The sequence below is a fragment of the Gallus gallus genome, chromosome 2 (genome assembly GCF_016699485.2).
Source record: "Gallus gallus isolate bGalGal1 chromosome 2, bGalGal1.mat.broiler.GRCg7b, whole genome shotgun sequence".
Taxonomy (NCBI): Eukaryota; Metazoa; Chordata; class Aves; order Galliformes; family Phasianidae; genus Gallus; species Gallus gallus.
The window spans coordinates 4,716,498-4,732,466 of record NC_052533.1 but is presented as its reverse complement, the minus strand read 5'-3'; the positions used below and the strand labels follow the sequence as shown (position 1 = coordinate 4,732,466).

The 15,969-nt window shown below is 45.8% G+C and overlaps 2 protein-coding genes across 5 annotated transcripts in view; one reads left to right on the top strand and one right to left on the bottom strand.

The window, feature by feature from the left end:
* Positions 1-284: 284 nt before the first annotated feature.
* On the top strand, positions 285-9,273 carry ACAA1 (acetyl-CoA acyltransferase 1). 2 transcript variants are annotated; one of them, NM_001197288.2, is made up of 12 exons: positions 285-505; positions 647-740; positions 1,001-1,058; positions 1,524-1,603; positions 2,158-2,200; positions 3,378-3,476; positions 3,626-3,706; positions 4,712-4,902; positions 5,002-5,181; positions 5,965-6,020; positions 6,799-6,944; positions 7,174-9,273. In NM_001197288.2, exons 1-12 carry the CDS (start codon positions 311-313, stop codon positions 7,247-7,249), a joined length of 1,299 nt encoding a protein of 432 aa, NP_001184217.1. In that variant the 5' UTR covers positions 285-310; the 3' UTR covers positions 7,250-9,273. The 2 variants fall into 2 exon arrangements, with proteins under 2 accessions (NP_001184217.1, XP_046782496.1); XM_046926540.1 differs by lacking the exon at positions 3,378-3,476.
* DLEC1 (deleted in lung and esophageal cancer 1) overlaps positions 8,994-15,969 on the bottom strand; it is a 36,865-nt gene continuing 29,889 nt past the window's right edge. Inside the window, exons 32-38 of one of the 3 annotated variants that reach the window (XM_003640674.6) lie at positions 15,385-15,479; positions 15,209-15,293; positions 14,458-14,658; positions 12,914-13,075; positions 11,927-12,080; positions 11,222-11,342; positions 8,994-9,454 (exon numbers count right to left, since the gene is read on the bottom strand). In XM_003640674.6, the coding sequence (XP_003640722.3) occupies positions 9,337-9,454; positions 11,222-11,342; positions 11,927-12,080; positions 12,914-13,075; positions 14,458-14,658; positions 15,209-15,293; positions 15,385-15,479 (936 nt within the window). In that variant the 3' untranslated portion in view covers positions 8,994-9,336. Of the gene's footprint in view, positions 9,455-11,221; positions 11,343-11,926; positions 12,081-12,913; positions 13,076-14,457; positions 14,659-15,176; positions 15,294-15,384; positions 15,480-15,969 lie in introns of those variants that run through there. The other 2 variants (XM_040695552.2, XM_040695553.2) reach the window with 2 other exon arrangements.

The following is a 15,969-nucleotide window of genomic DNA, read 5'->3' as shown; positions in this document are numbered from 1 at the left end:
GTCCTTCACTCTCCCCCAAGCCCGCAGCGATACATGAGGCTGTTGTGACCGCCGTGCAGGACCCGGCACTTGGCCGTGCCCAACCACATACAACGGCCCGCAGCCCAGCAGAGATCCCTCTGTAGGGTCTCCCTCCCTCAGGCAGAGGGCCGCTTTCCCCTTGCTTTGTGTCAGCTGCACACCCACTGGAGGTGCGGTCGGAGCCCGCCCACGCTCAGTGCGGCTCAGCGCGGCTCAGCGCAGCCCGTCACTGGGGGAGGACGAGCGCGGGGCGGGATCACGGCAGCGCGGGGCAGTGCGGGCGGACAAGATGGCGGCGCTACAGCCGGGCGGCGGGGCGGCGCGGCGGGTGCGGGCGGTGCTGGGGCACCTGTCGGGCCCGGGAGCGGGCGCTGTGAGGGCCGTCCCGTGCGGGAGCCGCGCCGTGGCCTCCAGCCCCGAGGATGTGGTGGTGGTGCACGGGCGGAGGACGGCCATCGGCCGGGCCAAGCGAGGAGGCTTCAAGGTACGGCAGGGATCCCGCAGCTGGAGCGAGGCGCGGCATTCGGGCTCACCTCACGCTCCGGCTCTCCGAGTTCAGGAGGGGAGGCGGTGGCGGGGCAGTTAGCAGTGCTCAGTGCGTGGTGTTAATCCCGTGTGCTTGCAGGATACCACGCCCGATGAGCTGCTGTCTGCCGTCATGACAGCTGTCCTGCAGGACGTCCGCCTGCGGCCCGAGGTGCTGGGAGATATCTGTGTTGGTGAGCGATGGGTGCTGCGGAGCTGCTGGTGGGGATGGCTTTTGGGATGCCTCTGCCTGGTGGGTACTGCGGGGCCACAAAGGGCTGAACGTGTAGTGTTACAAAATCAGGACATCTTGACTGTCCCATGGAGGGGTTGGGCCCCGTCCTGGTGCCCTATGGCGCCCAACCACTGACAGGGTGATGTTAGCATCCCTTCAGCATCCCTCCACCTCGCAGGGCAGTGCAACCACTGACCGGGCCCATGTCTTTGCACCCAGGAAACGTGCTGCAGCCGGGAGCTGGCGCTTTGATTGCGAGAGTTGCACAGTTCCTAAGGTAAACTCTCACCTCATCGAGGTTCCTTCTCGGGTCTTGGCTATGGAGCAGCACTGGGTCAGAGGCTGCGATGAGGCAGATCACCTTTTGCCCACAAGTCAGGCTTTTATCGAGCGTTTGCAGAGCACTGTGCAGAGAGGCATTCCCTTGCACGTGTACATTGCTGACCTATCAGCACAGCAGGGAGCAGCAGTGACTGAGCAGGTGTGGGGAGCAGGACCTGCTTACAGAGCGCTTCCTGAAGGTAAACCTGGGGGAATTGGCACAGAGCTGCTTGCAAATCAAGTTTGGAAGTCATCGATGAACTTTGCTTTCGCTTGGTGCGGGACCAAATAGGTCAGCAAATGCATAATGGGATCTGCCTTGAGTGTGAGGGTTAAAGTTTAATCAGGTGGCCTAATGTTCTCTTGAGGGGTTTGCTTTGTTGTGTGCTTCGCAGTGCTCAGTCTTTATCTTGTGTCCTAGTGGTATCCCAGAGACGGTGCCTTGCTCGAGTGTGAACCGGCAGTGCTCATCTGGATTACAGGCCATTATCAATATAGCTGGTAAGTGTGTGGAGTATTATGGGCCCTCGGGCTGGAGGCTGTAAGTGCTCGTGTATCCTGTTGACTTGTCCTCCAGTCTCTCCGAGCAGTAAAAACTGCCATAATGTCTTCTGCTGTTAGGACTTAACAGTGGATTGTTGATGGAATGCTGTTATATCCCTGCGGGGCTGAGTTTACCCTTCCAGATGTGACTTGGTCTCCTGAAGATGAGATCTGCCATACATTCATACATTCCACATCTAGATGGGTCAGTCCTGACCTCACCATAGTATCATGGAAGCAGTGAAGGGACCCTTAAAGGCCATCTAGTCTAGCTCCCCTGCAATGAAGAGACTTACACAGTTCCATCAGGGACATCTACAGCTAGATACAGGTCAGGCTGTGGTTGGTCTTCAGCCACACCACCTCTTGACATGGCAGCCAGGAGCATGGAGGGAGTGCCCCATTCAGCCACTCAGGTGTAGGGGATGTGTCAGCTTTTCCAAATCCACAGCCAAACTCAAAGTGCTTTTGCTCCTGATGATAATAAGAGTGTTTGTGCACTGCTGTTACAGGTGGCATCCGAAATGGGTCATATGACATTGGCATGGCCTGTGGGTAAGAATATCTTTTTATGGCACTTGCATAGGCTTCCTGAAAGTAGTTCTCTGTCCTTCTGCTCATGTATGAGGAGTTAGATATCCCTTCCAAGCAGATCTGTGTTCCTCCCAGGAAGGAGATGCTGTCCTTCAGAGAATGGATCTCTAAAAGTCACCTGGTCCAACCTCTGCTCAAGGATATCTCTCGTTTTCCAGGGATATTTTCTTCATGGCTTGTTCTTTCTTAATGTATTTATGTGGCACAGAGTAGAATTCAAATTCTCTTCCCATCTTAGGCTTCATGATCTGGGTTGGCTGTACAAGAGCTTGGTAGTCTAAGTGGTGGCTTTATATTTAGATGGTAATATTGGGTGTTTTCAATCTGCTCGCTCACTTGTAGGTCAAAAACTGCAGCTTCTGGGATCTGTGTCTGAAATTCTGTGTTGCAAAATGCAAATGGCACAACTTGAACAAGTCTCTTTTTCATGGGTTGCTTAATACTTTACGTTGTTACTCTGTTAATGGCTTTTTAAGCTGTATCTGGCCTTTTCCTTGCTATCATAGAATCACCGAATCATTAAGTTGGAAAAGACCTCTAAGATGATCTAGACCAACCATCCACTACCAACCACCAATATTGCCCACTAAACCATGTCCCTAAGTCCCACATTTCTGTGTTTCTTGAACACCTCTGGGGGTAGTGACTTCCCTGGGGCAGCCTGTGCCAGTGTGTGACCACTCTTTTGGGTAAGATTTTCCTGACATCCAACCTGAACCTTGCCTGGCATATCTTCAGGCCTCTCCCTCTTGTCCTATTGCTGTTACCTGGGAGAGGAGGCTGACCCCCACTTCACCACCACTTCCTTTCAGGCAGTTGTAGAACGTTAGGTTTCTTATCACATCTGAAGACAGAAGTGCTAAGATGGTCAGCAGTTCCTTCCTTGCTGTAGAACATGAGAAATTAACTATTGATATTGTATTATATAGCAAAACAGGGACCAATTTAATCTGTTTTGTGCTAATTATATATTGTTGCTTGAAGAGCTTCTGCCTTGGACAGTTTTTACTTACTGGTTGTGTTTCTGTAGGGAGATAGGGAAGAATGCGGTTGAGTGACTGAGTTTTGATCAGTCACGATTGGACAATCATTGGAAATAGAAGCAGCAGTAGTAACTTCCAATCTTTCCTGTGTTTAGTGTGGAAACAATGTCCCTCAGAAGTGGAAATAATCCTGGTGATATCAGCTCCAGCATGATGGAAAACAGCAAAGCTCGCGATTGCCTTATTCCTATGGGGTAGGTGCCAGGCAGTTCCATGTTGAGAAGTCAGCAGTTTGCTTCGAGACCGAAGGCACTGCCTGTAGCTTGGGTTGTTTTGGCAGAAGCCAACTGCAGCATCATTGGATGTGTCATTGGATTCATTTTGCTGATGTTGTTTTCCCCAGAATAACCTCAGAAAATGTGGCAGAGAAGTTTGGAATTTCCCGAAAGAAGCAGGATGCCTTTGCCTTGGCTTCCCAACAGAAGTAAGTGCCTTCTGTTTTTCTTTTTTTACCTTTTGGTTAAGGCATAGAGATAGAAAAACAGATAAAAACAAACCCAACAACAACAAAACATTGCTCCTCCCATAATTAGTTAAGTACAGACTTCATCTTGGCTTTCAAAATGAGGCCATGGGATCATTAGGATTAGGAAAGACCACTAAGATCATCAAGTCCAACAGTCTCGTGTCTGGGGTGGTGTGCTAAGGAGGCCAGAGCTGCACTGGGAGGTGTGTGTTCTTGCACACGCATCACTGGCCATATAAATTTAAGCACTGAGTGCACCTGTGTTTATTAGAACTTAAAGGATACAGCTGTCATGGGGTTTCATAGTATTTTCATAGTGGCTTTGGCTTGGTGTCATTTTAAACCGAACACGAGTGCCACAGCAGAAGGAATCTTTCCTAAGAGGAAATAATTTGAAAGCAGCTGTTTGTAGAGAACTGCTGAGCTGATATGAGTGGCTTCGCTGTGCTGCAGGTGTTTGGCTTCAAGTGAGCCCAATTCTGCATCCAATAACCTTTCTCTTAGGTTAAACCGTTGCCAAAGTAAGCAGACCCTTGGAGTCCCTGGGCCTTGTGGTGGTGGGTGAGACGTTAAAGCTGGTGGCATCAAAGAGTTAATCTGACTTTCAGAGTTCTGTTTGAGCATCTCCCTGGTCCAATTATTTATCTAATCCAGGAAACCACTGCTCAGGCCAGTTAACCTTTAAATTCTGGCCCTGCTTCTAAGGAACTTGGCATGCCAGGCGTTCTCATTGACATTGAACTGATAGCACAAAAGGGTATGTGAACATGATCCTGACCTCTCACCTGAGGAAGGAGCAATTTTCTGGCCTTTGGCTCAGGATGCCTGGGAGCTTACTGAGCTGTCCTTCAGCTCCTACTCCCCCTTATTTGGAAATATGAAATATTTACATTTTATGAATTAAAATTGAAGGGGGATCTCGCTCAGAAGTTATTTTAACCTTCTGTGCTTTTCTTTTAACAGAGCAGCAAAAGCTCAGCAGATGGGACTGTTTAAAGCTGAGATTGTTCCAGTGAAGACCACTGTTCTAGATAACGAGGGCAACCAAAAGACAATCACTGTGCACCAAGATGAAGGGGTCAGGCCCTCTACGACCCTGGAAGGTTTGGCAAAGCTGAAGCCTGCCTTCAAGGAGAATGGCAGCACTACAGCAGGTCAGCTCTGTTGTTGAGTTGCTGTCGTTCCCCTGGCTTGCCTGCTTTCCCATACGGCGTGCTCAGGCAGAGGAGGTGCTCATAGATTTCTTCCAACAGGTAACGCCAGTCAGGTCAGCGATGGGGCGGCTGCCGTCCTGCTGGCAAAGCGCTCCAAAGCCATGCAGCTGGGACTGCCCATCCTGGGGGTGCTCAGGTCCTTTGCTGTGGTTGGAGTCCCCCCCGACGTGATGGGCATAGGGCCGGCCTACGCCATCCCTGTTGCTGTGCAGAAGGCAGGTAAGGAACCGGTCATCACTCACGCAGTGTTCAGCCCAGGGTTAAGCCAGACTATGTGAGTGAAAGCTGAGGTGATTTTGCTAGCAGCTGTCAGCCAGAGGAACAGCTTACATTCATTTCATTCTCTTGAAAGAGATCCTGCCTAGGATCATTATAATACTATTAACTTCTGAGGTAGGAATTGTCATTTGCTCACTTTTGAGAAGCTCAGAGTTAAATCCCTGCACACTCACAACGAACTGTTAACATGTGGCACGTGATTTAGTGTTCACATAGTGCTATTTTCACCCAGTGCTTTTTTCACTTAGCATACCTAGAGTGTGTGTGTGGTTTGCTTGTTTGTGATTTGGTTTTCTTTACAGTTATGGCATCTGACCAGTGGGACAGGCTTTCCTCAGGGTTCTTACCATGCTCACAGGGTTAAATAGCTCATGATTATTGTATCTCCCTGTCATCACTGTGGTCACAGGCTTGGCTGTACTGTCATCTTTCTGTCTCAAAATACCATTCAATCTTTAACCTCTGTGCAAAGAAATCAAATGTAATTGGAATCTTTTCAAACTCAGTGATAGGATACCAAGGACTATGATATTTTACAGTCTTCAGATACTGTTATACATAAACATGCATATGAATGTAGACACCCCACAGGGAGACAGGGTCGTCTCCTTTTGCTGTTAGTGGAGTAGAAGTAGAACTCATAAATGACGATTTTGAGTTATTCCCTTTGATGGGAATAAGGCAAAAATATCTTCTAAAAGTCCTTACTTTTCTGAACTGTAGGTCTGACTCTGAATGACATCGATATATACGAAATTAATGAAGCCTTTGCAAGCCAGGTGAGTGATCATCATCACTTTGAGTCATTATGTTGTTTAGAAACATTATCTTTCACTTTGGTCTCAAAATTCAGATTTGAACTTGTTCCACATATTGTATTTCTCTGGCCAAATGTTAAGAACGCATACAGACTACTTTCATTTTCTTTAAGTAACAATAAGCAGGGCATTGTCTATATAGCTTAAGACTGATTAAAAAAAATGAGACAGCTCTCCACCAAGTAAGAGTATGAACCTTATGGTTGTATCCTTATATCAGCTTGGGAAGTTGCTGTTTCACAAGGGCTGTGATTTGTTACAGGGTGATGTCAGTGTGTTGCAATTTGAGCATCCTTAATGAAATGAAGAAACTTCACTGTTGTCTTCCACAAATGTGTGCCTTGCCTGTTGAAAGTCTGTGGGCTCGGTTTGAGATGAAGTTGATAGGTTTAGCTTGCTTCCTGTGCTTTGGCTTTGTAACATAGTTCCCTGCTTTCCAGTGGAAAACAGGGTCTAGCTGAAGCCGGGCCTCTAAATCCTAACTGCTTAATACTAAAATCCTTTCAGAGCAGCTGACACAACAGCGTGGATTTTAAGTCAAAGAAAACATAATCGAGCTAAGTTCATTTTGAACACAGATCTTTGGAAGCACCTAGACCTGCCTGGGACTGTCAGCCCAGCTCTTTGGGTATGGAGGAGATGACCAGTCTGCTCTGCAGCCCTCTGAGCACTCTGTTGCTGGAGAGGTGAGAACTAACAGGTGAGAGCATCTCTGTGACACAATCCCCTGTCTTTACAGGCTGTGTACTGTGTTGAGAAGCTGGGCATTCCCATGGAGAAGGTCAACCCCCTGGGAGGAGCAATAGCACTGGGGCACCCACTGGGCTGCACTGGCGCTCGTCAAGTTGTCACTTTGCTCAACGAATTGAAGCGTAGAGGGAAAAGGTGAGCACCAAACAACAGTATTGGCCTTAAATGTATCTAAAGGTAATTTAGGCATGGCATCGGTTCAGGTTTTGCCCTTTTCCCATCCCTTTGATAGCTTTGAACACGGAGTTAGAATTTTACGGTGATACTGGAGAGCAGCAGATAGCTGAAAGTTATTGGATTTCTTTTCCTGCCAGGTGGTACAAGCCTGATGTTTATCCTAATTCCCTGTGTTCTTTTCTTTCAGAGCATATGGCGTTGTGTCAATGTGCATTGGAACTGGCATGGGAGCTGCAGCAGTATTTGAGTATCCAGGGAACTGAACTCCAGCATACTGACAGCCCAACACCGCAGTTCATTCTCTGCCTTCTCCAGTACTAGCAGACGATTTGCACTGTGAAATCAAATGGATTCAGGGTTTTGTTACTAGATCGACAAATTTCAGGCACAAAGTGCAAAGTAGAATAAATCATACGGGTCTGATGTGCAAGTGGGAGAATGAAAACCAGCACTTGCTTCAGAGCTGAGAAGCAACCTAATGTGAGAAAAGGAATGAGTTCAGCTGGAGTTCAAATACAGGCCCTACGTTGATGATTACTAATGAATACTTCTCATCTAATTCATCCCTTTCTGCTGTGAATATTATCAGAGTGTAGTTCATTGTACCCTTTCTTTGTACGACAAATCTAAAACCACTACTCAAAATGAAAATGTCATTGCAGAGGAAATGGCTTTCCTAGGGTTTTCTTGAAGAATTCACCATCTTGAAGGAGGTCTGCCAAGGCTTGTTTTGAAAGCAGGGCAAAGACTTCACATTTCCTTGATAACCTAACTACTCCACCTGCCCAATCTGTCGCAGCTTGGCTAATGTCTTAAAGCCTCCATATGCTGCAGGATGTGCTTCAGCTTTGTGTATTTTATCTTCAGCCATGCTGCTCTCAGACTTCCAGTGGGGCAAAGTGGAAGGGCCAGAAAGTCATTTACACAGGAGCAAGGTACAAACAGACTGTTGGGATGCCTGAATACAAAGGTGCTGAAGAATTGGATAGAAACCAGGAGTTTGAAAGTAGCCATTCCAGCTTTTACAACATATTTCTGTGAGCTTCTATGACTCTAACTTAGAAGACAAGTTTAGGCCTAGTGAGTTATTTTTTATATAAAGCAGATTTCAGCACTGCATGAACTTCAGCAACGTCTCAGTTCTTCAGTGCTAATACTGATTTCATCATGTAAAACCTTACATTATCTGTTCTCTTTCTTGGGAACAAAAAGATCACTGAAATTCTCAGCTAATGGACTGAAAAAGAAATGCAGTAATCATCTTTGACGTGTTAGAAAGTTTAAATTTCTAACAGACTGAGGTTCTTTGTCCTGGCTCTTGTTTTTGCACTTAATAATACAATTGGTCCCTGCAGTATGTTTGTATTCTTTTTATTTTGATTGTTATTTGAAGGTCAGGACTGGCTGGAGCTGTCTGATATTCTTACATTCCGTTCCTGCATCCAGTCTCACCCAACAGCCTCACATGTATTTAGAGCTCAAAGATGGAATTACTTAGGGGGGGTAGAGAGGCAGTAGTAGCTTCAGGGTCTTTTGTGCACACTAAGGTTACTTCCTGTGTACAAAGTAAGTTCTGCTTTAAAGCAGGCAGAAGGGAGATATCATCTTCTGTTCTCTTCCAGTGTGGATTGCAACCCCTTCCTCCCTTCACTCAATGGGAGTAGAAAAGCTCAGAAGTGGGAATTTCAGTGACCTTTAGCTAAAGTAATACTAAAACCATCTGAAGAGGTGTCTAAGTAAATGGGAACCATGGGGGAGGAAGGAATTAAAAGGCAGAAGGGTTTCTCCTTCCATCAGCTGAAGGGGCTCTTCTCAGTACCCAAGCATGATGAAACATACAGGAGGCCATGGGAAGTTAAGTTGGCTCTGTGGCTCTGCTCATATTCATGGAAGGTGCTGAGAAAACAGCCCAGGAATGCTGGCCTGTTCCCTAATTCTTGCTAATTTTAATGTCAAACTGTTCCCCCCCCACCCTCCCCTTCAAAAAAAAAGGGCAATACAAAAGTCTTTTTAAAGCAGTAGTTTCAACTGTAATTTGCAGAGTATTTTGCTATGCAGCACTGCTTTGGCCTAAACCATGGCTGGTTTGCAATTTAAAACATCATTTTGCAGAGCCTGGCTCTGCAGGTAGTGATAAGCTTATCACAGCAATACAAGTCATAGCACAGGATAGGATTGTGACTTTTCAAAGTACCATGAGTGGGTTTTTTTTGCTCCTCATAACTTTTTATTCTGCTAAAATTTCAGTCCATGTTTAACAGCTGAAATAAATGAAAGTACAGCCTCAGCTGATGCTATTTTTGCAGCTGATTTTTTACCTTGACATTTGTCCCTCATTGTCTTGCTTAAATCAGTACATGTCTTCATACTTCTCATCATATGTTCCTTGTCCCCTGATCTGTAGCTTGCAAGGCTTCTCTCCCAGCATCCCAGTAACTGTCAGGATTGTTTCATATTCAGTGTCACTCCTAAAATGGAGAGGGGGAAGACATTAACCGTTATAGCTGGACCCATCTCTGTGTTTCAGGATGAAATTAGTTTCTTTACAGAAGAAAAAGGAGAGACTGTAAGGTATGAACTGCTCCTCATCACTAACACTTTCTAACAACAGTGTCAAGTGTGGGATAGGGATCTGGCTTCAGGTTCACGTCCTCTGGCTACATAGGGAGTGTTTTAAACAGTGCTAGTGTCTACCTCACAAAGACATTGGGTTATTGGTTCCATCACTGAAAGAAGGACTTGAGTGCATTCCTAGCTGCGGAAGTCAATTTGAGTTAAAGAAATAACATGAAGCTCTCCAGAGGGGTTAGTATTGTTTAAGAGCAAATGCCTGCCCTGCTTTAATGTGATGATGCCTTCCTGTGACAGACAAGTTTGAAAAGTTTACCCCTTGTCTTACTGGAGTTGACAGTCAACTACATCCAGGTTGTAAATAAACATCAAAAAGCTCCCAGCAAGTGTACTTTTAGCATTCGTGCCAAGTGGAAGTCTTACAGCATAATCTGCTTAAGGCTTGAGTTAACCAACCCCACTGAGATCATCCACCTGAAGTAGTTCTCATCTTCTTAGAGACTGCTATTGTAAAGACAAAGACTGCTCTCTTTGTCCTGCCAACACAGAATTCCACTGCAGGAAGACCACTCGTTACAATCACTCCACATGTAATTATTTACTAATGTCATGCTGGTTCTGAGCTCTTTTGTGCAGGGAATTACTGTCCAGGGCCAAGCAGGTGGGCTGGCTGCTATACAGTAAGGTCTTTGCTCTCTGCTAAGTGCAGCAGCGTGCCTGAAACAATCTGTTGGCAGACAAAACTGAATGCTTCAGGCAGACAAAAGGAACTACCAAACAATTTAAGTAGTGGAGAGTCTGGGGAGGTCTCTGGTCCAAGGCATGCTCAGAGCAAGGACAGCTTAACATCCCAAAGATTCAAGTAGCTCCAGCAATGGAGAGCTCAGAGTACGACCCAGGAGATCTGCGGTTACAAAAGTAACTCACCTGTAATTTGCTTTGTGGAACATCACTGTCATCAGCATTCAGAGTTCGCTGACAGCATTAAAATAGGATGTCCGTAAATGTAATTAGAACAATATCATCTGTTTACAGGAGAGTTTTTTGTATTTGCTCTCTTCTGCTCTTTGCTGTTACCTGCCTGCAGCTCGTGTTATCTTGGTTGTAAGGAAAAGCTTTGCACTACAGACAACTGGACTGCACTGATATTTTCTTTCCACCAAACATCAGTTACTTTTAGAGCACCTAAACTGAAATGAGGGATCCCTGAGTGTCTGCAAGACTTTGCCCCTTCAAACAAGACAAGTAGGTATCTTCCTGGAATTTTGAACTACTCTGAGCACATTTCTCCCTTTGTCCTTGCAAGGGGCCGGACTGTTCTATCAGCCTCTGCACTGAACTACAGGCCTGAGATTTGCTCTCCATTGAAGATACTGCCTTACAGGAAAGGATTTAATCCAGTCTTACAGTATGTCATACCAACTGTTAGCACAGCATGTCTGAAATTTGGGGTGAGAAGTCTAAAAGAAATCCTGTATGTGGGAGCAGCACAGGGAATGAGGTTGTATGGAGAAAGTACCAGCTGGAAGCACAGGATTAGCAAGCATCAGAAGCTGTTAACACAAGCACAGAGCAGCACTCCTCTCTGCTCTTAGTGACTTCACACAGTGCAAGTCTGGGCTTCTCAGGGAGTAAGAGCAGGATTTCAGTTCTGCTAACTGTACCTTGCAGTAAAGGTGATCTGCAACATGTCTTTAGTAGGTTGCTCTCCTTCACGTGCCTCCAGGATGCCGTTTGCAGGGGAGACAGAAAATACTTCCAGATCACTGTGCCTTTCTTGTTGATCTGAAATGAAGAAGGCAAATAGCAAACAATGCAACACAAAGATTTTATGTAGGTTTGCATATAGCACTCAAAACAATACACCTCCTTGCCTGCCAACTAATCAGTACATCACTTCTTGCAGTGTCACAGTTTCCCTATGCAAGTGGCCAGTTTCCATTTTCATCCTTTTATCAAGGGGAGTGATCACTGTCCTCTGTGTCTGAATAATCAGGCCCTGCTCTTCTCTCCTGTGAAGTCCATCTGTTGTTAATCCCATTAGGCACAAATTCAAACAGTTCTCATGAGGAGCTTCTGCTCCTTGGTGCCTCCTGGGATTGTATTATAAATGAATGTGTCTACTGATTGTGAGGGCTGTGATTTGATCTATTGGTTAAATCTGGAGTGAAGGCTGAAATTCAGTAGAGAGATGCTCATGTAAAAACAAAGCAACAACAACCATCCCACATAAGTGAGAACAGAAACAGACCCGGTATGTTTGGAGTGAACACCGTCATCTCATATCGGCTATTGTTTGAATGCATGCAGTCTTAAAACTGAACAAAGAAATTCCATAGCAAGGAGATCCGATTGCAAAACCCAACTACCTAACAAAGCAGTCCAGTAAATTCTGCAGCTACTCCTGTTACACAGGAAGACATGTTCAGTCTTGGTCTGTGCAACTAAGCAGGTCTTGAAATCAACCATGTTGCAAGACAGCTCCAGAACTGGAACAGTAAGGTATGCAGTCACTGGAACCAGCTACAGGAGAGAAAAGGGAAAGAAAACAACACCTTATTTTTGTATCATAGAATCAAAGAATACCCCAACTCGGAAGGGATCCCTAAGGATCGTTTTGTGTCTACTACAGCTGGGTCATTTTTACCTGAAGCATTCTGTGCTCCTTTGCCATTGAGTCTATTCCCCATTCTACAGCTTTGAGTGTACTAAATTGTTGCTGGTTTTACTATGTCAGGGCAGGTTTTCAAACGAGATGCTGTGGTCTTAATGAAGTAACACAGAGTGAACGTTCTGATTTGTTTTTAGGATTTGCTGTGGGGATGCAGACGTTACAACATCTTGTCATCCCTCGGGACTGTATACGGCCTGCTGTGAGTCATTCAATTTGTGCTCATTGCCCAAGAATATTAAGTTGACTGTATCTTAGATATGGTGCTTGGATCTTACAGCTCAGTCCTCAGAAGCACATGGTGTGAAAAACAGTGCCTGCAGTGTGCTGCAACAGCTGATGGTTTTGGGGGCTGTATGGCTTCGCATCTGGAAGAGATCAGTCTTTAAACACAGGTGGGCTGTGACCACACCACATGAGCTGGACAGATGGGATTTTCAAGGACTTGGGTGCTGCAGGAGGCAGTTCTTGGTGACTCAAAGATGCTGATGAAACACAGCCCCTTCTGAGGGCCCATAGCTGTCAGCCTCATATTATCATAGAATCATAGAATGGCCTGGGTTGAAAAGGACCATAAAGATAACCTAGTTTCAACCCCCCTGCCACTGGCAGGGTTGCCAACCACTAGACCAGGCTGCCCCGTGCCACATCCAGCCTGTCCTTGGCCTGGCTGCAGGGTGCTTACCTGGGTGCTGTGGTTACTATATTCAATGATGAGATTCTGACTGAATTTCAGCTTTCTCTCTCCGCTCTCACCCTGGAGCACTTGGAATCCAGGAAGCATTTGGGTATCTGGCAAATGCTGATACATCAGCAACTTCAGGGTTATGTGGAATGACACTTTCACCTGTGGGAAGAGGAATTCAGATGGCTGTCACATAAGACAGCATCACGTGCAGGAAATCCAAAGTAAACAGTGCCCGAAGGCCTGACTGCATGTTTTCCCATGGGAACACAAAGGTGTCATGCCAGCAACCAAACTCCCACAGGCATAAAGTATTTTAATGGACATTAAAGAAAAAAGAAACACAGCTATTTCCTATGAAAACAGTACAGAGTGTGAAGGTAGAAGTTGAACAGCTAATTGCTGAACCATGATGGAGAAACATTCTCTAGCAAGACAAAGGTGTTCAATTCCTGAGCTTACAAATACCACATTCCCAAAGATGTCTTAAAAATGTTACGTCTTCTTTCTTCCAACATATGCAGAATTAAGACCTGCATGCCTCTAAGTCAGGGTGAGCTCTGAAAATGAGAACCATGCTTCAAAATGCAGCTGAGGGTCATTCATTCCTGGCACTGTAGGTAATTCTTGAATCCAGGACTTTGCTTTCTTTAATGTCACTGTGTACACCCCAAGCTAATCTTTCTTTTTCCTCCCTTTGCACTGTCTGCATCTAATTTAATGAAATGAGAGAATGTAGGTTTGGAAGTCTTTTAATTAGTTCAGCATGCATTTGGCTATTGATTTAGGTGAGGTTCAGACACCAGGCAGGGTTTTCCGCAAGACAACAGGGTCAGAATTGATGAGGAAAGCACACCAAGGCCACAGTGGAAAAATACTGTGTACCTGCAATATAGCGGGCTAAGCTGCCATAATTAGCATTTGCTAACACCATTTCCCCTGGCACGGAAAGATTTCTATACTGGTTGTTTTTCTTAGAGTCATAGAATGGCCTGGGTTGAAAAGGACCACAATGATTATCCAGTATCAACCCCCCTGCTATGTGCAGGGTCGCCAACCACCAGACCAGGCTGCCCAGAGCCACATCCAGCCTGGCCTTGAATGCCTCCAGTGATGGGGCATCCACAGCCTCCTTGGGCAACCTGTTCCAGTGCGTCACCACCCTCTGAGTGAAAAACTTCCTCCTAATATCTAACCTAACCCTCCCCTGTCTCAGTTTAAGACCATTCCCCCTTGTCCTACCACTATCCACCATTGTAAACAGGCTAAGATCTCTCAAGGAGATCTTCCCCCAGTTTGTATAAACACCTGGGATTGCCCCGACCCAAGAGCAGCACCCTACACTTGGCCTTATTGAACCTCATTAGGTTTTCATGGGCCCACTTCTCCAGCCTGTCCAGGCTCCTCTGGATGGCTTCCCTTCCTTCCAGTGTACCAACTGCACCGCTCAGCTTGGTGTCATTCTTGTGATTCATCTGGGCTATGCTAACACACCAATTACTAAACTATCTATTCTGGCAGAAGATTATTATTTTTGAGCCTACCAGCATGTTTTGCTGTGGGTAAAGCACAAGTTGCGGTTCCTGTTCTGTTTCTTCTGTCTCGCTGTGGAATGTGTTGGTGCTCTTCTTGAGATCTGTGCTGGTCAGGCTGAAGGGTGCAGACAGAAGGAGACTGAAGTACAGAGGAACCTTAGTGCAATTGGTGAGCTTCAGACTCTGAGTCAGTACTGAATCACTCAAAACCTGGTAGAGACATGATTCAGATGGGTTAGTTTCAATTCCCTTGAGAGCTTTGTGCTTTCAGCAGCACCAGGGATCTGAAGGAATCTGCCCCAAAGAAGCCCAATGTATTCACAGTTTCTCAAGTAAATACCCCAAATACCAAGAATGTCATAAGTTGAAAGTCTACAAATGACAAAGGGTGCAGGAACTGACCAGGCTGCTCATTCTCCAATCAGACCTTCACGTCTTAAAAATAAGTACTTAATTTTCTGCTTAAAAAATCCTCCACAAAAATAAATAAAACAAAATAAAATAAAATAAAATAAAATAAAATGGGAAAAAGAGAGAGAGAAGGACGTAAAATAGGAATTATCTGAGCTCAGCTTTGCTTATTCCTGGCTGGTAAGTACTTGTACTCCTTTTGGTATACATATCTTGTTGTGTGCAGCACTGAAGACTGCAGCATGCGGATAGTGGTGATAAAGATGCATTTGAAAAAGCATGTGGGTATAGCTGTGCGTGTTCCTAGCAGTACAAACCAGCTGAACACATCTGTGCACGAGGTGCTTACTCCTAAGAGAGGCTGGTCGGGTAGGAGGTCACTTGCCACAGAATAAAACACCATTCCTCCATCATGATCCGTGTCCACTTTCAACCTGAGGGTAAAGAATGGGAGCTGGTCAGAGCCCTTCCCTCCAGGCTGGTTTGCTCTGTGAGTGCCCATGCTGTCAGTGTGATGGCACTTACAGAGCTTGCCTTACAGAAGCTCGCATGTCGATCCGTAACGGTGCAGTGTCGTAACCATCTCTGCGATGGACTTTGTCAGGAACTGTCTTTGCGAGCTGACAACACAATGGAAGCAGAAATGATGTACAGATGACAGCACTGTAACATGAAAGCCTACTTTCAGCCTAAGGAGGCGTTACCCAGAATGGGATTCTGCTTGGTAATGCATTGACTGTTTGTAAGACATGACAGCAACATGCAAGGAACAGCAAAAATGCAGCAATAATTGGACACAATGGCTGCATTTAAAAGAGATACAGGCAATACTTCTTCCAGGAGTAAGGAATGCTAGGGATGTTCATATTAAATATTCAGTTACAATTCATTCATCATACTTTGCAATGCTGCAGTGATTCACGTCAAAGAATCTGAGGGCAATTCATAAGACACTGTTCAAGCCTCACATCAGCCTGCAAGCTGCACTTGCAAGTTTGCAAAGAGGAAGTGTCCCAGAGGAGAGCTATGCTGTCTGGATTCACACAGAAACGAAGACACAGAGAGGAATGGAACCCCACAGCCCTGAGTCTCAGTCCCATCGTTCACTCT